This window comes from Mobula birostris, chromosome 1 (genome assembly GCF_030028105.1).
Source record: "Mobula birostris isolate sMobBir1 chromosome 1, sMobBir1.hap1, whole genome shotgun sequence".
In the NCBI taxonomy this organism is placed as follows: Eukaryota; Metazoa; Chordata; class Chondrichthyes; order Myliobatiformes; family Myliobatidae; genus Mobula; species Mobula birostris.
Window position 1 is genome coordinate 10,426,037 of NC_092370.1, and position 26,207 is coordinate 10,452,243.

The 26,207-nt window shown below is 42.4% G+C and overlaps 1 protein-coding gene across 8 annotated transcripts in view; it reads left to right on the top strand.

The window, feature by feature from the left end:
• Positions 1 to 26,207, top strand: part of sugct (succinyl-CoA:glutarate-CoA transferase) — a 564,860-nt gene that overhangs the window by 419,666 nt on the left and 118,987 nt on the right. Inside the window, exon 14 of one of the 8 annotated variants that reach the window (XM_072252159.1) lies at positions 405 to 2,439. The exons of the other annotated variants lie outside the window; for them this stretch is intronic. Coding sequence (XP_072108260.1) covers positions 405 to 415 — 11 coding nt within the window. The 3' untranslated portion in view covers positions 416 to 2,439. Of the gene's footprint in view, positions 1 to 404; positions 2,440 to 26,207 lie in introns of those variants that run through there. 8 annotated transcript variants of the gene reach the window in all.

Here is a 26,207-nt window from a genome sequence, read left to right on the forward strand (position 1 = left end):
GGAATGGGAATAGGAAATGGAATTAGAATGGGTGGCCACTGGGAGACCCCACTGTTTTTGGTGAAGGAGCAACACCTCATATTCCATCTAGGTAGCTTCCAACCTAATGGCATCTCTCCAGGTAATTTTTATCCCTCCCCCTTCCCTCTTCTGTTCCCCACTCGGGCCGGTTACCTCTCTTCCTCACCTGACTATCACCTCCCTCTGCGTCCCCTCCCTTCTCTCCTATCAGATTCCTTCTTCTCCAGCCCTTTACCTTCCCACCCACCTAGCTTCACTTATCACCTTCAAGCTTGTTCTCCTTCCTCTCTCCCCACCTTTTTATTCTGGCATTTTCCCCCTTCCTTTGAAATCATGATGAAGGATCTTGGTCTGATACGTTGATTGTTTATTCATTTCCATAGGTGCTGCCTGACCTGCTGAGTTCCTCCCGCATCTTGTGTGTGTGCTGCTCTGGATTTCCAGTATCTGCAGTGTTTAGGAAGCATCTTGTGTTTATGAAGTGGAGAGATATCAGATCGATGTAAATTGAAGGCAGATGGGAGTGGTTTTGAAAAGTTCTATCCATTCCCATCAACAATAAGTATACCGTTTTGGATACTGTTGGTGGGGACGACCTACCAAGGACAAGTTGCAGTGGTTGCGTCTCTGGCACCGAGACGGGACCCTCAGCTCAGAAGGGAAGGAGGGAAAAGAGGAGAGCAATAGTGATAGGGGATTTGATAGTTAGGGGTACAGATAAGAGGTTCTGTGGGAGAGATCGAGAACCCAGGATGGTCTGTTGCCTCCCCGGTGGCAGGGTCCGCGATATCTCAGAACGAGTTCTCGGTATTCTCAGGAGGGAGGGTGAGCAGCCAGATGTTGTGGTCCATGTAGGGACCAGTGATGTGGATAGGAAGGAGTAGGAGGTCCTGTAAAGGGTGTTTAGGGAGTTAGGTGCGAAGTTGAAGGACAGGACCTCCAGGGTTGCAATTTCAGGATTGCTATCTGTGCCGCATGCTAGTGAGGCTAGAAATAGGAAGATAATGCAGCTAAGTACATGGCTAAGGAGATGGTGCAGGAGGGAGGACTTCATGTTTCTGGATAATTGGGCTTTGTTCCAAGGAAGGTGGGACCTGTTCTGACAGGACTGTTTGCACCTGAACTGGAGAGGGACTAACATCCTTGCAGGTAGGTTTGCTAGTGCTGCTCTAGGGGGGTTTAAACTAGATTTGCAGGGGGAGGGGAACCAGAGTGTTAGAGTAGATAGTGAGGTGGAGGAGGTTAAAGGTCATGCGAGGACTGCATGTATAGACAGAATTCAAAGGTTTGTATGTGATAGAAATGTTCTCAGGTGCATCTATTTCAATGCAAGGAGTATTGTAGGTAAGGCAGATGAGCTTAGGGCGTGGATTGGCACGTGGGATTACGACATTATTGCTGTTAGTGAGATTTGGTTGCAGGAGGGCCAGGACTGGCAGTTTAATGTTCTGGGATTCCATTGTTTCAGACGTGATAGAAGGGGAGGGATGAAAGGGGGAGGAGTGGCATTACTAGTCAGGGAGAATATCACAGGACAGCCCGGAGGGCTTATCTACTGAGGCCATATGGGCAGAGCTGAGGAACGGGAAAGGTGTGACCACACTAATAGGGTTGTATTATAGACCACTCAATAGTCAGAGAGAATTGGAGGAGCAAATCTGTAGAGAGATAGCAGACCGATGTAAGAAACAGAAAGTTGTAATAGTAGGGAATTTTAACTTTCCACATATTAGATTATGAGGTCACGCAGTCCTCTTTTATTGTCATTTAGTAATGCATGCATTAAGAAATAATACAATTTGTTCCTCCAGAATGATATCACAGAAACACAAGACAAACCAAGACTAAAAAAACTGACAAAAACCACATAATTATAACATATAGTTACAACAGTGCAAAGCAATATCATAATTTAATGAAGAACAGACCATGGACACATAAAAAAAAGTCTCAAAGTCTCTCGAAAGTCCCATCATCTCACGCAGACGGTTGAAGGGAGAAACTTTCCCTGCCATGAGCTTCCAGCGCCGCAAACTTGCTGATGCAGCATCCTGGAAGCACCCCAACCACAGTCCGACTCTGAGTCCGTCCAAAAACTTCGAGCTTCCGACCAGCCCTCCGACACCGAGCACCATCTCTGCCGAGCGCTTTGACCCCGGCCCCGGCAACAGGCAATAGGCAAAGCCAAGGATTTGGGGCCTTCCCCTCCGGAGATTCTCGATCGCACAGTAGCAGTGGCAGCGAAGCAGGCATTTCAGAAGTTTCTCCAGTTGTTCCTCCGTGCTTCTTCACGTCTGTCTCCATCAAATCAGGACTGTGCACAGCCCCATATTTAACAAATACGATATCATTCGGAGCGGCCGCGCGCGCTATGTCACGCCGCCATCTTCTCCTCCGCTCTTGACTGGGACTCCCACATTGAGGAAGGGCTAGATGGCTTGGAGTTTGTCAAATATGTTCAGGAAAGTTTTATAAATCAATATATAGAGGTACAAACGAGAGAGGATGCAATACTTCATCTCCTATTAGGGAACCAGACAGGTCAGGTGACAGAAGTATGTGTAGGCGAACATTTTGGGTCCAGTGACCATAATGTCATTAGTTTCAAGTTAATTATGGATAAGGATAGGTCTGGTCCTCGATTTGAGGTTCTAAATTGGAGAAGGGTCAATACTGTGGAAATGAGAAAGGATTTAGGAAGAGTGGATTGGGATAAGCTGTTATCTGGCAAGGATGCGTTCAATAAGTGGAAGGCCTTCAAAAGCGAAATTTTGAGAGTGCAGAGTTTGCATGTTCCTGCCAGGATCAAAAGGAAAGTTAACAGGCATAGGGAACCTTGGTTTTCAAGGGATATTGGCGATCTGGTTAAGAAAAAGAGAGAGGTGTATAGCAGGTATAGGCAACAAGGAACAAATGAGTACTTGAAGACTGTAGAAAATGTAAGAAAATACTAAAGAAGGAAATCAAGAAGGCAAAAAGAAGACATGAGGTTGCTATGGCAGATAATGTGAAGGTAAACCCGAAGGGTTTCTACAAGTGTATTAAGAGTAAAAGGATAGTAAGGGACAAAATTGATCCCCTAGAAGATCAGAGTGGTTGTCTATGTGTTGAGCCTCACGAGATGGGGGAGATAATAAACAGCTTTTTTGCATCAGTATTTACTCAGGAAACTGGCATAGCGTATATGGAAGGAAGGGAAACAAGCAGCAGTGTAATGGAACATATAGAGATTAAAGAGGAGGAGTTGCTTGCTGCCTTACAGCAAATAAAGGTAGATAAATCCCCCAGGCCTCTCATGATATTTCCTCGGACCTTGATAGAGACTAGCATAGAAATTGCAGGGGCCCTGGCAGAAATATTTAAAATGTCCTTAGCCACGGGTGCGGTGCTGGAGGATTGGAGGGTAGCTCATGTTGTTCTGTTATTTAAAAAAGGCTCCAAAAGTAAACCAGGTAATTACAGGCCGGTGAGCCTGACATCACTAGTAGATAAAGTATTGGAAGGTGTTCTGAGAGATCGGATATACAAGTATTTGGACAGCCAAGGGCTGATTAAGGATCGTCAGCATGGCTTTGTGCATGGTAGATCGTGTTTAACGAATCTTTTAGAGTTTTTCAAGGAGGTTACCAGGAAAGTAGATGAAGGAAAGGCTGTGGATGTTGTCTACATGGACTTTAGTAAGGTCTTTGACAAGGTCCCACATGGGAGGTTAGCTCAGAAGGTTCAGACACTAGGTATCCATGTAGAGGTTGTAAACTGGATTCGAAATTGGCTGTATGGGAGAAGACAGAGAGTGGTAGTGAATGATTGCTTCCCAGACTGGAGGCCTGTGACTAGTGATGTGCCTCATGGATCTGTGCTGGGACCATTGTTGTTTGTTGTCTATATCAATGATGTAGATAATAATGTGGTAAATTAGATCAGCAAGTTTGCTGATGACACTAAGATTGGAGGCGTTGTAGACAGCGAGGAAGGCTTTCAAAGCTTGCAGAGGGATCTGGACCAACTGGAAAAATGGACCAGAAAATGGCAGACGGAATTTAATGCAGACAAGTGTGAGGTGTTGCATTTTGGAAGGACAAATCAAGGTAGGACATACACAGTAAATGGTAGGGCACTGAGGAGTGCGGAGGAACAAAGAAATCTGGAAGTTCAGATAGATAATTCCCTGAAAGTGGCATCAAAGGTAGACAGGGTTGTAAAGAAGGCTTTTGGCATCCTGGCATTCATAAATCAAAGTATAGAGTATAGGAGTTGGGATGTTATGGGGAGGTTGTATAAGACATTGGTGAGGCCAAATTTGGAGTATTGTGTACAGATCTGGTCACCTAACTATCTGGAAGGATATCAGTAAGATTGAAAGAGTGCAGAGAATATCTACTAGGATGTTGCCAGGTCTTCAGGAGTTGAGTTACAGGGAAAGATTGAACAGGTTACAACTTCATTCCTTGGAACTTAGAAGAATGAGGGGAGATTTGATAGAGGTTTACAAAATTATGAGGGGATAGACAGAGTAAATGCAACTAGGCTCTTTCCACTTAGATTAGGAGAGATAAGTATGAGAGGACATGGCTTTAGGGTGAAAGGGGAAAGGTTTAGGGGGAACATTAGGGGGAACTTCTTCACTCAGAGAGTGGTGGAAGTGTGGAACGGGCTGCTATCTGACGTGGTAAATGCGGGCTCACTCTTAAGAATAAATTGGATAGATACATGGATGGGAGAGGTCTGGAGGGTTATGGACTAGGTGCAGATCAATGGGACTAGTGGAATAAAGTTTTGGCACAGACTAGAGGGGCCGAATGGCCTGTTTTCTGTGCTGTAGTGTTCTATGGTTCTATGGTTCTAGGTTTAATTGACAAAAACAAGATTACAAGGTTTCTCATGATCAACAAACTATAGAGTTTGTGTGTTTTAAGTCGGTAGATGACTTTCTGTGCTCTTCCAGAATAACAAATGGACATTCGATAACACATGTAATAGGCATATCAGGCTATCTTGAGAACTGGAATGGGGAATTTTTGTCAGTAGTTATGATGCATGCTTTGACTTGTCCCCTTAAGTACTTAATCTGCTTCTGGGAGGACCCTTTCTTGAGAATCAACCTCTGTACAGCTCCTCCCCAACCACATCCATGTACCAAAAGCCCATCGTACTGAGTAAAGGAGAAGTTTTCTGAAGCAATCGTGGTGGTTTTCAATTAACAAGCTTGTAAAAATATTTTTGGCTTGACTTCCACCCAAGAGATTCTAATTGAGTTCAGACTTTTAAATAAAAACTGTGCTCATCCCTGTTAATGTGCTCCCACAGAGCACAACAATTATAGGTCTTCTCCAACACTCTATACCTTACTCCAGGTCAATACGAAAAGACAGGAAAAGACATGATCCCTAGAGGCCAACAGGGTCTAATTTTAAGAAGTGATCTTCCTGATAAATTACATACATTGTTTAACGTATTACCATGTGTTTAATGTAAGGGATCTTGTGTTTTGAGTCATTCAAAGTAAAATAAATTTATTATCAAAGTACATATATGTCACCATATATTGTCTTGAGATTCACTTTCTTGTAGGGATTTACAGTAGAACACAGAAATGCAATACAATCAATGACAAATTACACGCAAAGACTGACAGAACAACCAATGGGCAAAAGAAGGCAAACTGTGCAAATAATTAAAAATAAATAATACTGACAACATGATTTGTAGAGTCATTGAAAGTGAGTCTATAGGTTGTAGAATCAGTTCAGTGTTGAGATGAGTGAGTTTATCCACGCTGCTTCAGGAACCTGATGGTTGAGCGGTAATAACGGTTCCTGAACCTGGTGGTGTGGGACCAAAGGCTCCAGTACTTCCTGCCCAATGATGATAGCAAGAAGAGAGTATGGCCTGGATGGTGGGGACAATGATGGTGGCTGCTGCTTTATTGTGTTAGTGCTCCTTGTAAACGTACTCAATGATAATAGAGGGCTTTGCTTGTGATGGGCGGGTCTGCATCCCATTCTCTGTGTTTTTCCTCATTTCATTACATACTCTCTATATTTATTTGACTTATTCTTGCTATTCGCCATATTTTGCCCCAGGAAATGAAGCATCCTGATGAAGGGCTGCAGCCCGAAATGTCGTGTGTTTATTTCCCTCGATAGATGAAAGTGATCCTGAACAGCTTTCATTGACCCAAAATTACAGACTGCTAGAGAAATGATGTAGGATTTTGGCCTGAATCGTTACTTCCCCCGTATAGATGTTGTTTGACCCACCGACCCAGTATGAGGGAGAACAGAGATGCCGCTGGCGGCCGTGCTGGTCTGTCCCCTCCTGTCAGTGCTGCCCTCCAGTGTTCACTCGGTGGAAAACAAGCTAGATTGTGTTCATCTGTGGTTGCACCAGGACATGATGGGGCCTGCTGAGTGCTAGTGCTTTCAGAACAAGGATAACATCCCTTGGACAGGCAGTCTGCAGACCATGACGCTCAAAGGCATAGGCTATAGTTTTTTGTGTGATTGTATGTTTTTCCTGCTATCGTAATTATATGTGTTACATGTGCCTTCTGCTGTGTGTGACTGTTGATAATGCGTTTTGCACGTTGGTCCCAGAGGAAGGCTGTTTCACTTTATGTGTATGGTTTAATACCAATTGAACTTAAACTTGAGTTCCTCCAGCAGTGTTGTTACAGAGTCAGCAAGCCCTCTCATCATCAAGAAACTATGGAGTATTCACTGTACATTTCAATGTACATGTGACAAATAAAGCGAATCTTTAAAAATCTAGCTAAAGTTAAAATCACACTTATTACTCAAATAGCAAAAGCCAGGAGTACTTTCAAAGCTTAAGGTTATTTATAAATTCATTTCATTTCTCTATTGTGCAGCATGGCAGAAGCAAACCTAATTGAACTCACCGTAATCATTAATTAAATCTGTAAAGAGACTACAGTTCTACCTTCCGGTCAAGGTGGTGCCAAGCTGCGGTCTCCATCAAGGTCAATGCCCAGAGTTAGTTGTTTTATCAGTTCATAGGGATGGTTTTGGGACAGGGAAGGGGGTCAGAGATCAAACTGGTGTTTAGGGACAGGAATGTGCAGGAGATCAGCCCGGAGTCTAGGTCTTCTCTCCATGCTCCGCATTCGAAGGCCAGTGGTGTGGAGGTGAGATGAAGGTCACCTGGAGTCCAGGCCTCTGCTCCACGCCCAAAGACCAACGACATGGACGGGTGACAAAAGACACCTTTGCCCGAGGTTGTTGAGCCCTGGAAAGCGATGTCCATGGCAGCAAGAGGCACATGTGCCGTGAGTCGGTGAGACTGGAGTTTGAGGCCTGGATCTTGGGCTCCAATATCAGTTAGTCCTGCATCAATTCCGTAGATCAGAGATTGAAGGACAATTGGAAATCCAGAAGACAAAGTCTGATGGCTGGAGACTAGAGACTGGAAGCCCGGAGGCTTGTCCTGGAATTGGAGAACTGTTCACCTGTGTGTATAGGTAGGAGGGAGGAAAGGGGCTTATTCTTTTATTCTTGTTTGTTCTGTTCGGTATTGTTCTGCTGAGCAATATGGGCAGGCGTTGATGGTGCTGGAACGTGTGGCTACACTTGCCCCTAGCACATGGTTAGGTTATGTTAGTTGTGGACCCAAATGTTTCCATGTTCGTGTACTACTTACAAACTTCATGGCAAATAAAGCTAATCTTTGTACCTTTGGAAAGACAAAGAAGCAGCTTTAAATTATTGCTGTAATACAAACTCCTGCCCAAAGGGGTCACTAACTGCCATTGGCAATCCATAGTTTTTGAATTTGTGTCCCCAATATCTGCATGCTGCATTGAGAGGAGCATCATGACAACATCCCAGGGACATGCTAAGTGACATCTGGCAGGTATGTATTTTTCGGTCACTGAACACTGAATGCTTACTGCCATTGGAAGACTTCTGGAAGATACTTAGTTCTACAGCACTTGCTTTATGAGCGAAGCAGAGAATGAAACACCATAAACCCAATTTGAGGATTTACCAATTGTTTTACAGCAATTGGCAATTTTATTTGCCAGTAAATACGCAGTTTGACTCTGTGGTTAAGAAGGCATACGGTACATTGGGCTTTATCAATCATGGGATTGAGTTTAAGAGCCGAGAGGTAATGTTGCAGCCATATAGGACCCTGGTCAGACCCCGCTTGGAGTACTGTGCTCAGTTCTGGTCACCTCACTACAGGAAGGATGTGGAAACCATAGAAAGAGTGCAGAGGAGATTTACAAGGATGTTGCCTGGATTGGGGAGCATGCCTTATGAAAATAGGTTGAGTGAACTTGGCCTTTTCTCCTTGGAGCGACGGAGGATGAAAGGTGACCTGACAGAGGTGTACAAGATAATGAGAGGCATTGATCGTGTGGATAGTCAAAGGCTTTTTCCCAGGGCGGAAATGGCTAGCACGAGAGGGCATATTTTTAAGGTGCTTGGAAGTAGGTACTGAGATGTCAGGGGTAAGTTTTTTTACACAGAGAGTGGTGAGTGCGTGGAATGGGCTGCCAGCGGCGTTGGTGGAGGCGGAAACAATAGGGTCTTTTAAGAGACTCCTGGATGGATACATGGAGCTTAGGAAAATAGAGGGCTATAGGTAAGCCTAGGTTGTTCTAATGTATGGACATATTCGGCACAGCTTTGTGGGCCGAAGGGCCTGTATTGTGCTGTAGGTTTTCTATGTTTCTAAAGAGGTGCAAGTTGTAAAACGCAGACCTCTGCATACAAACCTTTCAAAATCTGCTTTACAGTTCTTATGCCAATGTGAAGTTAATGAAAGATCAAAGTTCAAAGTAAATTTTTTATCAAAGTACGTATATGTCACCATATACAACACTGAGATTCATGTTCTTGTGGGCATTCACAGTAGAACAACACATATTTTGGAGTTAATAAAAAAAACTATACACAGATTGACAAGCAATGTGAAAAAGACAACAAACTCTGAAAGTATAAAAGAAAATAAATGAATTAATTAATCATATTGAGAACATGAGCTGTAGTGTCCTTAGAAGTTAGTTTGTAGGTTATGAAAGCAGTTCAGTATCGAGGTGAGCGAAGTTATCCACACTGGTTCACACGCCTGATAGTTGAAGGGTCCTAATAGTCCCTGAGCCAGGACCCCAAATTTGGGCCACTGGTACCATCTGGGAGGAATAATTCTTATAGTGATTTTTGGCAAGGTATACACCCCTAGTGCTAGAAAGTATGTGATAGCATTGCAGTGGTGGTGGCTTTCTTTGCTCAGATGATGAACCTCTCAGAGAAGAATCCTTCTGTGTATGAGGCCTTCAAGACAGGCCAATTCTCAGTGCAGCTGTCAAGTAACAACCCCTTTGGGCAGATCCCTGTGGACCAGGCTATTGAAGCCACAGTGAACAAAGACACACAGACTCCTGGAGGCACATCACGATTCAGCCTGAATGCTGGAGCTATCAAGTGTTACTACATACCAGCTGAGCACCGCAGTGCATTCCTGGGACAGTTAAGGGAGATGGTGCAAGGCTTTGTCATGTGGAGCCACAGCGGCCAAGAATCCAGAAAGATGAGGAAGCAGTTTCAGCAGTGGTTAGCCTCATACATGAATGGGTCAACCCATTTGCAGAGAAGCAGGACCTCATTAGCATCTCTACGGCAAAGGCAGCCCCCAAGGACATTGCCTCCGACCTGATGAAGGCATATGAGATTGGTGAGCAATGCTATGCAACCTTCAAGTATGAGAGACTAGAGGGAGACCCACCAGCAAAGAAATTCCATGACCCAATGAAAACCAACAAGCTGAAACCATTCAGTGATATGTGTAAGAAGAGATAAGTGAAATCAAATGGGAGGGCGATCATCTTGAAAGCAGACAGGTCTTTGTTTGGACGCATCATAGTGATGGCACAAGGGCGCAGTCCATGTATGAAGGATATCCTTTCTCATCCCCTTAGACCATTGAGCTGGGCCCTGTCCACACCAGAGGGATTGCTGAGAAAGACAAATAAAGCTACTTTAGCCACAACCTTGCAGAAAAATGTAGCAGTAAAAGAGCAACTCCCAGGAAACCCTGCTACAGTGGTTGATGGAATGAACTTAGTCCAAAGGGTGAAAGGTGATCAAGTTACTTTCAGAGATGTTGCCACAACAATTCTGGATATGACTCTGAGGGAAGGCAGTCACAGTAGCAGAATAGATGTTGTGTTCGACACATACAAGGAGAACTCTATCAAGAAAAGTGAAAGATCTCTACGGGATGAAGAGACTGGTCATGAGTTGCAAGATATTACAGGCACACAGATGGTGAGGCAGTGGAGAAGTTTCCTGGCCAAAGTCAGTAACAAAAATAGTCTCATTGGCTTCATAGTCCATGAATGGAGGAAGGCAGAGTACAGAGCAAAGCTACAGGAGAAGATTCTGTATGCAACTGTGAAGGGCAAATGTTATAGAATCACATCTCAAGACAGTGAGGATGTGTCAGCTCTTCAGTGTCGACAAGCAGAAGCAGATGGCCGCCTACTTCTCCATGCTGCCCGTGCCACAAGAGAGGGATACCAATCTGTAGTGATCTGCTCAGAAGACACAGATGTCTTTATCATGTCTTTAGCATTTTGTGACAAGATGGAGGCCCCATTGTTCCAGAAGTGTGGCACTAGAACTTATACAAGGCTTGTAGACATCAGGAAGGTTGCTGGAGGTTTGTAGGGCTCTCATCGGGTTGCATGCATATACAGGATATGACAATGTAAGCGCTTTTGCAGGCAAAGGGAAGACAAATGCCCTAAAACTTCTGACCAGCAACAGGGAAACTAAGGACACATTCTTAGAGTTGGGTCAGGAATGGGACCTCTCCCCAGAACTGATGGACAAACTGGAGGCATTTACACGTCTCCTGTATGCCCCAAAAGCATCGACCACCAAGGTCAATGAGCTCATGTATCACCTTTTCTGTGCCAAAAAAGGTGAAATCAAAAGTCATCAACTCACACCATGCAAGGACTGCTTAACAAAACATGCACAGTGAGCCAACTACCAGGCTGGTATATGGAGAAGATGTTTGGAGAAGGACCCAAAGTGCCAAGCCCTGTTGGCAGAGGATGGAAGATGGAGAGAGAAGAGGAAGCTGAACAGTTGGTGGTGCACTGGATGGAAGGCCAGCCAGGACCTGATGCCGTCCTGGATCTACTAGCCTGTAACTGTCTAAAAAAATATTCACTCCCAAGGTACATGTGTGTTGCAAATGGCCTCAGGTATACTGACGTGTGTAGACTGGCAGACTGTGAGAACCAGGCATCCACCTCAGAGTGTGTGGAAAGTTCGGATGAAGATGTGGAAGACATGGAAAAATTGGAAAATTAAGATTATTAATAGGTTATGAAAGTATGGCAAACAAAGTATGGAAAGCAGTCTTTAATTAAATATATTCATTTTACAACCAAATGGGGCCTAGGTTATGGCCGTGTGGAACCACACATTTGAATTATTGTACTGTAATTCTATGTGCTATGACAAAAGCTTAAGATTGTTTTGATTTGATATAACAATATGGAAAATATCATGACATTGATAAAACTCCAGAAATCTCTCCAAATGAGGTTTTTTATCTTTTGGGGGGGTGGGGTAACATTTTCTGCTGTACTGATGTTAATATGGAATATATACAAAAAGTGATTACTTATTTGAATTCCTAAATAAATTCTCTACAAATCCATGTGATTATATGTCTCCTAGGGTTTTTATTGACTTTTCCAAAATAAGCAACAGACAAATATTTTTCTGAAAATGAAATGATTTACTCTACTGAAATTGGGCACTGTACTGCAAATGCCACCAATGACATAGTTTTCAATGTAGAATTTTATAACAACATTTGATGAAAAGTGCTTGAACTCAGCTATCATTGTGAGAAATTTCAATGTTGAGGGATCACTGATGACAAAATACCACTAGGTTGAATATATATGTTGTACTTTATATTGGCCACTTTTCAGAAATGCTGATTTTAGGGTAGTATTATAAAATGCATGATAGCACACGCAAAGCTACCACTGGTGCAATACTATCACATATTTTATAACTCTAGAGATATATACCTTGCCAAAAATCACTATGAGCATTATTCCCCTCAGATGTTACTGACCCACCCTACTGGCTCACGGACTATAACTGTTCCTGAACCTGGAGATGTGGGAGCTAAGCCTGCTGTACCTCCTGCCCAATGATGATAGCAAGAAGAGAGCACATCCTGGGTGGTGGAATCCCTGATGATGGATGCTGCTTAGCGTTCAGTGGTGTGGAGGCTTTTTCAGTGATGGACTGGGCTGTAACCATAACTTGTTGTAGGCTTTTCCATTCCTGGGCTTTGGTGTTTTCATACCAGGCCATGATACAACCAGTCAGGATACTCTCCACTGGTCATCTATATAAAAGTTTGTCATAGTTTTTGATGACATGCTGAATCTGTGCAAACCTAAGAAAGTAGAGGCATTGCCATGGTTTCGATGTAAATGGCACTTATGTGCTGGCACAGAGAAGAAATCACCCATTACTTCAAACAGAATAACATTGTACACGCTGCTAATACAACAAGGCATTCATTTGAAAATTGGTTGGCATGAATAATGAAGAGAGATAAGTTCACTTGGAAAGGAAAAGCTGAGTATTATGTATCTGGAAAGACAGTTTTACGCAAGGGCAGCATATACAGTGGAAGCTGCAGACTTGTAGGTGTGTGGGAATGTTCCAAAAGATACCTGAGAAGTTTAGAGAAGCGTTTCACATTCTAATGGGCTTCTAATGAAAATCCATTCATTGTAGGGAAATCCAGCATTCCGATAAACTATTTCAAAATAAACTTCTAGGTCAAAATTTATTCCGGCTGAAAAAGGAAGGCATTCCCTCCTCTAATGTATTTTAGTTCTCTGCAAAACCCTGAAATATGAGCCTAAACAGTGTTTGGGTTTGGTGTCCACGGTGCATAGGAGCACAAGTATACCAGGAGGCAATTAAGCCTTTTGGGCTTGATTCATAATACAATTAAATCACGGCTGATCCATTTCCTAAATCCATCCATCTATCTCGGCTCCATAATCCTTTGATACTTCCAGCTGGAGGAAAAATATCTGTTGAGCTGGCACCCCTTGCCTGTTAGAACATAGGACATAAAACATAGGAGCAGAATTCAGCTATTTGGCCCGTCAAGTCTGCATTGCCACTCCATCAGGGCTGATGTACTGTACCTCTCAACAGCATTCACCTGCCTTCTCCCCATAACTTTTGATGCCCTGACTAAGCAAGAATCTATTAACCACCACTTAAACCACATGGGTAGATTTAAGAAACTGCAGGGGTAAAAAGAACTTGATGAGAGTTATATACAAGCCTCCGAACAAGAGCCAGAATGTGGACTACAAATTACAATGGGAAATAAAGAAGACACATAAAAGGGCAATGTTGTGATAGTTGTGGAAGATTTCAACATGCAAGTGGTTGGGAAAATTGGATTGGTGCTGGGACCCAAGAGAGGGACTTTGTAGGATGCCTATGAGATGGCTTTTTTAAGGCAGCTTGTGATTGAGCCTACAAGGGTGACAACAATTCTGGTTTGGGTGTTATGTAATGATACATTTTATTAAGGAGCTTAAGGGAAAGGAACCTTAAGGCAGTGTTAATATTATGATAAAAATCAAAGACCAAAGTAAATTTATTATCAAAGTACATATATGTCACCATATACAACCCTGAGATTTAATATCTTGTGGGCATACTCTATAAATCCATAGCAGTTTGAGAAGGAGAAGTTAAAATTGGATGTATCAGTATTACAGTAGAATAAAGGGAATTACAGAGGCATGAGAGAGGAACTGGACAAATTTGATTGGAAAGGAATATAGCAAGGATGATGGTAGAACAGCAGTGGCTGGTGTTTCTGGGGGAAATTTGGAAGAACTGGAGTATTGTGCACAGTTCTGGTCACCAATTTATAGGAAAGATGTCAATAAAATTGAGAGAGTACAGAGGAGATTTAATTGAATGTTGCCTGGGTTTCATCTCCTAAGTTACAGAGAAAGGTTGAACAGGTTGGGTCTTTATTCTTTGGAGCATAGAAGGTTGAGGGGGGACTTGATAGAGGTATTTAAAATTATGCGGGGGATAGATAGAGTTGACATGGATAGGCTTTTTCCATTGAGAGTGAGGGAGATTCAAACAAGAGGACATGAGTTGAGAGTTAAAGAGCACAAGTTTAGGAGTAACATGAGGAGGAACTACTTTACTCAGAGAGTGGTAGCTGTGTGGAATGAGCTTCCAGCAGAAGTGGTTGAGGCAGGTCCAATGTTGTCATTTAAAGTTAAATTGGACAGCTATATAGACAGGAAAGAAATGGAGGGTTATGGGCTGAGTGCAGGTCGGTGGGACTAGGTGAGAGTAAGAGTTCGGCACGGGCTAGAAGGGCCGAGATGGCCTGTTTCAATGCTGTAATTGTTATACGGTTATATGGTTAAGGCGCAGGAGAGATGCATCCCAGAGGTGAAGAAGTATTGAAGGGAGGATGAGGCAATTGAGGCAAGGGAAATGGAAGGCAGCGTAAAAGCAAGAACAAGGGCATATAATAGAGCAAAAATTAGTGGGAAGGCAGAGGATTGGGAAGCTTTTAAAAACTAACAGAAAGCAACTAAGAAGTCCTAAAAAGTGAAAAGACTAAATATGAAGGTAACCGAGCCCATAATATATATCAAGGGATACAAAAAGTTTTTTTTTAGATATATAAAGAATAAAAGAAAGATGAGAGCGGATACTGGACAGCTGGAAAATGACGCTAGAAAGGCAGTAATTGACGGATGAACTGAATAAGTATTCTGCATCAGTCTTCACTGTGGGAGGCACTAGCAGAATACCAGGAACGCGAGAGTGACGGGGCAGTGTAGTTGCTATTACTAAGGAGAGGGTGCTTGGGAATCTGAAAAGTATGAAAGTAGATAAGTCTCCTGGACCAGGTGAACTACACTCCAGAGTTCTGAGAGAAGTAGGTGAAGAGATTGTGGAGGCATTATCAATGATCTTATGAGAATCACTGGATTCTGAAATAGTTCCTGAGGACTGAAAAATTGCAAATGTCCCGCCACTTTTCAAGAAGGGAAGGAGGCAGAAGAAAGGAAAATACAGGCTAGTTAACCTGACTTCAGTGGTTGGCAAGATGCTGGAGTCGATTATTAAGGATGAGGTTTGGGGTACTCGGAAGCATATTATAAAATAGACCAAAGTCAGCATAGTTTCCTTAAGGGGAAATCTTGCCTAACAAATCCATCGGAATTCTTTGAGGAAATAGCAGGCAGGATTAGATTGTTAGATTAGATTATGAGGACACTCAGTCCTCGTTTATTGTCATTTAGAAATGCATGCACTAAAAAATGATACAATGTTCCTCTGGTATGATATCACAGAAACACAAGACAGACCAAGGCTAAAACTAACAAAAAACACGTAATTATAACGTATAGTTACAACAGTGCAAAGCAATACCGTAATTTGATAAGAGCAGACCATGGACACGGTAAAAAAAAGTCTCAAAGTCCCGATAGCCCCAACATCTCATGCAGACAGTAGAAGGAAGAAACTCTCCCTGCCATGAGCTTCCAGCGCAGCAAACTTGCCAATGCAGCATCCTAGAAGCACCCGACCACAGTCCGCCTCTGAGTCCATCCGAAAACTTCGAGCCTCCGACCAGCCCTCTGACACCGAGCACCATCTCTGCCGAGCACTTCGACCCCGACCCCAGCTGCCAAGCAACAGGCAAAGCCGAGGATTCTGGGCCTTCCTCTCCAGAGATTTCAGATCACACAGTAGCAGCCGCAGCGAAGCAGGCATTTCAGAAGTTTTACCAGATGTTCCTCTGTGCTCTCACGTCTGCCTCCATCAAATCAGAATTGTGCACGGCCTCCTACTTGACAGATTACAGATATTCATCACTGCAGAGGCTGCGAGCGCTGCATCGCGCCACCATCTTCTCCTCCTCCTGGATAGACAATGGATGTTGTTTATTTGGATTTCAGAAGGCCTTTGACAAGTTGCCACACATGAGGCTGTTTACAAGATAAGAGCCCATGGTATTACAGAAAAAATACTAGCATGGATAAAAGATTGGTTGACTGGTAAGACACAAAGAGTGGTAATAGAAGGGGACTTTTCTGGTTAGCTCTCACTGACTAGTGGTGTTCTGCAGATGTCAATATTGAGACTGTTTCTTTTCACATGATATATCAATGATTTGAATGACAGAATTGATGGCTTCGTGGCATCAATTTGTAATTTGTATTTGATCCGAAGGTAGGTGGAGGGGCAGATAGAGTTGAGTAACAGGCTGTCTGCAGAAGGACTTAAACAGATTGGGGTAATGGGCAAAGAAGTGGCAGATAGAATATAACATAGGGAGATGCATGGTCATATATTTTGGCAGAAGGAAGAAAGGTGTGGACTATTTTCGAAATGAGAGAAAATTCAAAAATCAGAGGTGCAAAGGACTTAAGAGACCTTGTGCAGAATTCTCGAAAGGTTAACCGCTAGGTTGAGTTGAGAGTAAGGTAGGCAAATACAATGTTAGCATTCATTTCGAGAGGACTAGAATACAAAAGCAAGGATGTCATGCTGAGGCTTTATAAGGCAGTATTCACGCCACGCTTGGAGTATTGTGAGTAGTTTTGCGTCCCTTATCTAACAAAAGATGTGATGGCATTGGAGATGGTTCAGAGGAGGTTTACAAAAGGATCCCAGGAATGAAGGGGTTAACATATGAGAAGTGTTCGACAACTCTGGACCTGTGCATGCTGGAGTTTAGAAGAATGAGGGGAGATCTCATTGAAACCTATCAAATAATGAAAGGCCTAAATGGTGTAGTTGTGGAATGGAAAGAATCTAAAGTGGGAGAATCTAAGACCAGAGGCCACTGCCTCAGAATTGGGGGATGTCCATTTCGAACAGAGATGAGGAGGAATTTCTTTAGGGTGGTGAATCAATGGAATTCATTACCACAGCTGGCTGTGCAGGCCAAGTCATTGGGTATATTTATATTGACAGCTGACAGATTCTTGATTAGTAAGGGATCATAATTTAGCCATGATGGAATAGTGGAGGAGACTTGATGGTTCGAATAGCCTATTTCTGCTACTATGTTTTATGATTTATGTCCTTCTGACAATGCAAGAAAAATCCTCTGGGTTTGGTTTTAAATTTATGTTATTTGTTCTATGCCCTGCACCACAAGATCTGTAATATTTCCTTTAATCTTTTAAAATAGTGAAAACCTTGAAGTACATTTACTGTTTACGTTCTGATGATCTGGTGAATACAAGATTGCTATTGTTGTTGTGTAATCATACCTCGTTATGCAACACTTGGAATCCTGGAACGTGATGAATCTGTAGTGCACTCAGTCTATCATTAAATCCCTCGTAAGGATTAGCTTTATTAGTAACATGAACATCGAAACTTCAAAGCATACAGTGAACTGTGTCGTTTGCGTCAGTGACCGACGCAGTCTGAGGATGTGCGGGGGGGGGGCGCCGTCCGCAAATGTTGCCATGCTTCCGCCGCCAACACAGCATGCTCATAACCTCTTCGCCCCAGCTCGTACATCTTTGGAATGTGGGAGGAATCTGGAGGACCTGAAGGAAACCCACACAGTCACAGGGACAACATACAAACTCCTGACAGACTGCAGCAGGTCAACGGGGACAACATACCAACTCCCGACAGACTGCAGCAGGAATTGACCCTGATCGTAATCGCTGGCACTTTTAAAGTGTTATGCTAACTGCTGTGCTTCGTGCTGCCCTTTATGGTTCATAACCCCGTACTCTATATTGAACATTTCCCAGTGTTCTGCTGAGTTGTGTCACTTCCTCTCCTACATACATCCTCACCCCCACCTCCCGGCCCCTAGATCTTTATGTCAACTATCTCACTGTTATGTTTTGTAACTTCAAAACATTAATTTAAAGGAAGACACAGGAGTCCGAAATGTGAGTCTAACTTCATGTTTACTTTAAACGAGGCAAGCACATATCATGTGATAGTGTGATGACATATGTAATTCATGTATTTTTACATATAACCTGCGATATTTAAATGAACAAGAATGCCTAATCAACCGATATATACACTATACAAGATTACTCAAATATTAAATATACAACACTCACCACCAATGTTCCCTTGATTTTTTTTTAGCAGTTGCTCAGACCAACTATTGCTCTTGGCAGGAAATTTTTACACAGCCCGTGGAAACTGCACAATACTTTAAATGTTTTTTTTTGTAATTACGATAAATACTTTGAATGAAAATTGAAAAATCACATGTATTTGAGTTTATTTATTAATTGAGGGGTATAATGAAATACAGTAAAACAAAGTTAACTTTTTCTCATCTGTCTTTATTCCGGCTGCGCAGTAACAAAAGCTATGTGCGCGGGAGTATTTCAGTTACCGCGCGGCCGTGCACCCGCGCAACTTAGAGGAACAGTGCTCACCACTTCATTTCAGTAAGACATGACAATGGACTTCAGAATTCTCTATAAATTACAATTGTTCTTCATTTTTAAGAAATAGTCCATTTGGTTCAAGATGGATGATCTCACACTTACCAACTTGTGCTTGTGAGAAGTCAGTAGTATTTTTTTTAATTGGGGTACTTTCTAATTATTCATATTGAATTATACCAGCAAATTAATTTCCTCATATATGATGCTATAACATTTAAGAGAAATTTGGGTAAGTATATGGATGGGAGTGGTATTTAGGGCTTTGATCCAAGTGCAGATCAATGGGACTGGGCAGAATAACAGGTTATGTGTACTAGATGGGCTGAATGGCCTGTTTCTGTGCTCGATGACCCTATAACATCCAACTCCATTGGCTTTTAGTATTGGGCTCTTACGTGGAACTTCACTGAATACTTTCTGGAATCCTCATTCATTTATATGACTTAAACTTCAAAACTACAATTAGGTTTTGAGGCAAGACCCATTTATTACAAATCCATGATAGCTCGCTAATCAGCTCATTACTCTTTTAATGTACTCATGGTTATGTCCTTAATTATATATCCCAACAAGTTCCCTAGCAACAGATGTCAGCTGAACAGCCCTATAACTTCCTGGTTTTTCTCAACTTAAATAATTGAGTTATATTTGCAATATTTAAATAAAATAAGTAAAATTCCTGACTGGAGTATATCAGAAGATTATGGTGAAAAGATCAAAAGCTTTTTCATCTCTGTTTAAACCCTAGGGTGGAGTTTACATGTTAGTCTGTCTTTAGAATGTCATTACTTTTTTTCCAATGAAGTTTCGGTGTCTTTGTAAGTGCGTGGCAAGCTTTGATTCATTATTGGTTTCCTCCGAATGTCTGATACATCATTACCATTTTCCTCTTCTGGAAACACCAACACTGTATAATTATTCAACAAATATTTCCTTGTTTTCATCTGCAGTGCTACCTACATTTGCTTTTTAAAGAGCCTATATATACCCTTCACAGAACTTCTTATTTTTATTTAGAGATACAACACAGTAACAAGCCCTTCCAGCCCAACAAGACAATGTTCCCCAATTACACCCATGTTATCAATTAACCTACTAACCCATACATCTTTGGACTGTGGGAGGAAACCGACACGGTCATGGAGAGGACGGACAAACTCCTTACAGACAGGGGTGTAATTGAATCAGTCTGGCAAACACTGTAATAGCATTATGCTAATCATTATCATAACCTACCACACAAAATGCTGGAGTAGCTCAGCAGGTCAGGCAGCATCTACAGAGAAGAATAAACAGTCAACTATTTATTCATTTCCATTGATAGTTATTCAGCATCTGCAGAATCTCTTGTTTAATTATATTTGTATTTTGAATGGAGGCTGAAGGAATTCTTTCCAAGGTTGAGTGGAGCCCAAGGGTAACGCCAGTGGTCCCAGTAGCCAAGAAGAATGGGTCTGTCAGGATCTGCGCTGATTTCAGATCACCATCAACACAATACTGAAAGTAGATTAATACCCTCTGCTCAGGATACAGGATATCTTTGCAAACATTTCTGGAGGGAGGCACTTCAACAAGGTGAACTTAGCTGAAGCCTACCTACAGATAGAGGTGAAGAAGAGTCCAAAGTGTTTCTGACCATAAATACACACAAAGGGCTTTATCGTTATAATAGGTTTATTTTTGGAGTACCATCTGACCTACACTCTGGCAGAAAACTATGGACCAGGCGTTGCAAGACTGCCCAGGCACTTAGTGTTGCCTGGATGACATCATCATAAGGATGACAAGGAACGTCTTCAAAATCTCAAGATTGTTAAAAAGATTAGAAGATTATAGACTCAGAGCTGCATGCAACATATATGGATTCTTTAAACCCAGCATCACTGACTGAGGTCACACTGTTGACGCACAAGGATTACAGAGGGGTGCTGAGAAAATTCAAACAGTGGTAGATGCCCCAAGGCAAAGGGACGTGTCACAGTTGTGGTCTGTTTTGGATTTGTCAACTATTATAGTCGGTTCCTACCAAACCTGGCTACTGTGCTCCACATCTTGAACTCTTTACTACAGATCAGGAAGAAATGGCAATGGACAACGCAGTGTGAGGTGGCTTTCCAAAAGACAAAGGAGATGGTGTGTCAGACACTGTACTCACACATAATGATCCACATCATCCAGTGAAGCTTGCCTGAGACGCTTTGCCTTTGGTATAAGTGCGTGCCTCATTAAAGCAAAAAAAAACAATGAAGCGTACACGTTATCCCACTCTTCCCATATTTTTCTTTCGATTAGTTTTCTGTTTTGGAGTTACAAAACATAGGTATGTGCAAAGAACACAGCTTCACAGAAAATTGAGAATGGTAGAGTGGGGAATGAGCCAACTTTTGGCCATTGCTGGAGCGGATTTGGAGGCGATTCGAAGTGGCAGGGCCCAGGTCATTGTCTTCCTGACTGTGGACTCACTATCGTGAACATCCATTCTGACTGTTATTTGCTTACTTTTATTGTTTACATGATTTGTTTTTTCCTGCACGTTGGGTGTTTGATTGTTTTCTTTTAATGGTTTCTGTTGTGTTTCTTTGTTTTGTGGCTGCCTGTAAGTAGACGAATCTCAAGATTGTATATAGTATACATGCTTTAATAATAAACGTTCTTTGAACTTTGATAGACTAGTTAGATTGAAAACAACCCAACTCAACATACTGTAGTTTTGATTGTGCAGTCTCTCAAAGTTGTTTTTCAAAAAGGGCATCACTACATATTTTTCCACACAGAAATATACTCAGTGACCACTTTATTAAACTCCTCCTGCACCTAATAATGTTTCCGCTGAGCATGTGTTTGTGGTCATCTTCAAGGTTTGATGTATTGTGTATTCAGAGATGCTGTTCTGGACACCACTGCAGTAATGTGTGGTTATCTGAGTTACTGTTGCCTTCCTGTCAGCTTGAACCAGTCTGGTCATTCTCCTCTGACCTCTCTCTCATTCCCGGTGGCCAAACATTTTAACTCCAGTTCCTATTCCTGTTCCGACATGTTGGTCCATGGCCTCCCCTTGTTCCAAGGTGAGGCCGCCCACAGGATGGAGGAACAACACCTTATATTCCACCTAGGTAGTGTCCAACCTGACGGTATGAATATGGATTTCACCTTCTGATAAAAAGTAACCCCTCCCCCTGCCCTCTTCTTCTTTTCTCCACTCTGGCCTCTTACTTCTTTTCACCTGCCTATCATCTCCCTTTCTCCTTCCCTTTAATGATCCACTCTCCTGTCCTATCATATTCCTTCCTCTCCAGCCCTTGACCTTTTCCACCCACCTGGTTTCACCTATCACCTCTAGCTATCCTTCTGTCCCTCCCCCCCCCCATCTTTTTATTCTGACATCTTCCCCCTTTTCAGTCCTGAAGAAGGGTATGGGCCAGAAACGTCAACTACTTATTCACTTCCATAGATGCTGCCTGACCTGTTGAGTTTCTCCAGAATTTTACTTTGGATTTTCAGTATCGGCAGACTTTCTTATGTTCCTCATTAACAGGATTGTTTTCGCCCATAGAATTACTGTTCACTAGATGTTTTCTTTGTTTTTTGCACAATTCTCTGCAAACTCTGTGCGTGAAGATCCCAGGAGATCAGTTTCTGAGGTACTCAAACCACTCCATCTGGCACCAGCAATCACTTCCTGGTCAAAGTCACTTAGATCGTACTTTTTCTCCATTCTGATGTGTGGTCTGAACAACATCTTGATCATATCTGTATGCTTTTATGTATTGAGTTGCTGCCTCATGATTAGCTGATAAGATATTTACAACAATGAGCGGGTATACACGTGTATCTAATAAAGTGGCCACTGAGTATATATCGGCCATATGACACGTAAGTCTGGCTACAGTTGGTATTTTTGGTATATTTGGCTACCTGGTCCAACCACGTCAGTGCTGTACTGAAGAAAGCTCACCAGCACCTCTACTTTTACGGGAGGCTAAAGAAATTTGGCATGTCCCCTTTGACTCTCACCAATTTGTATTTTTGTACCATTGACCAGATATATCATAGTTTGGTATGGCAACTGCTCTGCCCATGACTGCAAGAAAGTGCAGAGTTGCAGACATGCTTCAGTATGGCACAGAACGCGGCCGCCATCTATAGACTATTGCCTACACTTCTCTCTGCCTCGGCAAAGCAGCCAGCAAAATCAAAGGCACACTGCAGACACTCTCTCTTCTCCCCTCTCTATATACGCACACACCACCAAGCTCAAGGTCAGCTTCTATCTTGCTGTTATGAGACTATTGAACAATCACCTAGTACAAGATGGAGCCTTTACCTCAGAATTGACCTCATTATGGCCTTGCATCTTGTTGCCCATCCGCGCTGAACTTTCTCCTACATTGATTATGCTCTCAGTTATAGGAGTTTCACCAGAATGATTCCGAGAATAAAAGGATTAACGGATGAAGAGCGTTTGATGGCACTGGGCCTGTATTCTTTGGAATTTAAACAAATGAGAGGGGGGATCTCATTGAAACCTATCGAATATTGACAGGCCTCAATAAAGTGGATGTGGGGAGGATATTTGCCAAAGTGGGGGAGTCTAGGACCAGCGGGCACAGTGTCAGGATTGAGGGGCATCCATTTAGAACAGAGGTGATTAGGATATTTTTTGGCCAGTGGATGTATCTGTGGGATTCATTGCCACAGGCAGCTGTGGAGACCTGGTTATTGGGTATATTTAAAGTGCAGGTTGATAGGTTCCTGATTTGTCCGGGCATCAAAGGTTATGGGGAGAAGGCAGCCGGATAGGGTTAAGAGGGATAATAAATAAGCCATGATGAAATGGTGGAGCAGACTCAATGGGCCCAATAGCCTAATTGCTTGAAACTATTGTTAAAGAAGAAATAGCGAGGCATCTGGAAAGAAATGGATCGATCAGGCAGGCGCAGCATGGATTCAGCAAAGGTAGGTCCTGTTTGACCAACTTACTGGAGTTCTTTGAGGATATAATGAGCACAGTGGATAGAGGGGAACAGATGGACGTTATTTACTTGGATTTCCAGAAGGCATTCAATAAGATGCCACATAAAAGACTTATCCAAAGATAAGGATGCATAGAGTTTTGGGTGATGTATTAGCATGGATAGAGGATTGGTTAACTCATAGAAAGCAGAAAGCTGGGATACATGGGTGTTTCTGTGGTTGCCAGTCAGTGGTGAGCGGTGTGCTGTAGGGGTCAGTGCTGGGCAGAAAGACTTGGGAGTTCTTGTACATGAATCGTAAAAGGTTGGTTTGCAGGTGCGGCAGGCTATCAAAAGGCAAATGGAATGTTGGCCTTCACTGCTAGAGGGATTGAATTTAAGAACAGGGAGGTTATGCTGCAACTGTACAGGGTACTGGTGTCCCTGCACCTGGAGTACTAGGTGCAGTTCTAGCCTCCTTACTCTAGGAAGGATATATTGGCTTTGGAGGCAGTGCAGAGGAGGTTCACCAGGTTGATTCTAGAGATGAGAGGGTTAGACTATTAGGAGAGATTAAGTCACCTGGGACTGTATTCGCTAGAATTCAGAAAGATGAGAGGAGGTTTTATAGAAACATATAAAATTATGAAAGGGATAGATAAGATAGAACCAGGAAAGTTGTTTCCACTGGTAGGTGAGACTAGAACTAGCTGACATAGCCTCAAGATTCGGGGGAGTAAATTTAGGATGGAGATGGGGAGGAACTGCTTTTCCCAAAGAGTGGTGAATCTGTGGAATTCTCTGCTTAATGAAGCAGTGGAGGCTACCTCAGTAAACATATTGAAGAAAAGGTTGGATAGATTTTTGCATAGTTGGGGAATTAGGGGTTATGGGGAAAAGGCAGGTAGGTGGAGATGAGTCCATGGTCAGATCAGCCATGATCTTATTGAATGGCAGAGCAGGTTCAACAGGCCTGATGTCCTATTCCTGCTCCTATTTCTTATGTTCTTATTTTGCTCCTACATCTTGTAAGACCATAAGACATAGGAGCAGAATTAGGCCACCGACCCATCATGACTGCTCTGCGATTTCATTATGGCTGATCCATTTCCCTCTCAGCCCAAGTCTCCTGCAATTTATGGTCAATGATTCTACTTTATAATTAGCATACATGGGCTCAATTGCAACATTTAAGAGAAGTTTGGATAAGTACATGGATGGGACAGGTATGAAGAGCTCCGGTCCAGGAACAGTTTGATGTGACTGTCCAGAGTAACAGCTCAGTACGGTCTGGAAGGCCTTACTTCTGTGCAGTAGAGCTCTGTGACTATCTCACACACGCACACATGCATCTACAGACGATTTGAAAACTAAGCTCTTACATTCCCTTCTAATTGAGAGCTGTGGTTTACTAACCAAGCTTACCACAAAACCCAATGATGTTTTTTCAGATACATTGAGCAAGTTACCTTCAGATGAGTTGAGCTGATAGTTTGAGTGAACTCAGGCTTTTCTCTTTGGAGTGACAGAGGATAAGAGGTGACATGATAGAGGTGTACAAGATGATAGAGGCATAGATCAAGTGGACAGCCAGACACTTTTTCCCAGGGCAGAAATGGCTGATACAAGGGGGCATAGTTTTGAGGTGATGAAGGAAAGTACAGGGGGCAAGTTAGAGGTAGGTTTTTTATACGGACAGTAGTGGGTGCATGGAACACCCTGCCAGGGGTGGTGGTACAGGCAGATACATTAGGGACATTTAAGAGACTCTTGGCCAGGCGCATGGATGATAGAAAAATGGAGGGCTATGTAGGAGGGAAGGGTTAGATTGATCGTAGAGTAGGTTAAAAGGTTGGCACAATATTGTGGCTGAAGGGTCAGTACTGTGCTATAATGTTGTATTTCTACGTTCTAACATTTCTTTACTGTAATTTCCTTTTCACTCTATTTATTTGTTTGTTTATTTATTGAGATACAGTGTGGAATAAGCCATCGAGGTGTGGCACCCAAGGTACCCACTCGGCAATTCAGCAACAGCTTCTTTCCCTCTGTCATCTGATTCCTAAATGGACATTGAACCCATTTTTACCTCACATTTTTTTATTTTTGTGCACTATTTTTAATGTAATTATTTTATATATATGTACTTACTGTAATTCACTTGTTTCTATATTACCATGTATTGCATTGTACTACTGCCGCTAAGTTAACAAATTTCATGATATATGCCAGTTATATTAAACCTGATTCTGAAAATTATGAAGATAAAAGTTAATAAACATTTAAAAATTCTCTTTTAGTGTGTGTCCACAAGGTATGTCCACTCTCTGTAAAAACCCTCGGACTTGAGTCAGAAATTAAACCTGGGCTTGGATAAAAGAAATTTCCACACACAGTAGACAAACTCTACTATCAAAAAGAACCTGAAACAACGATTTCAGCCTTAAACATTGACTCCTTATTCCCCTCCATAGATGCTGCCTGAACTGCTCAGTTCCTCCGGCATTATGTGTCTGTTACTCTGGATTTCCAGTATCTGTAGAATTTCTTTGTGTTTACATATTGTATTTATTTAGAGTTCGGTTTTAGTTTTATTGAGACTTTTAACTGCATATATAAACGATCATCAGTTCGCTATCTCTTAAGAGGGTAACACACAAATTTCACATTTTGTTTTCTTCTTTGGATTGATATCAACAGTTATGGTT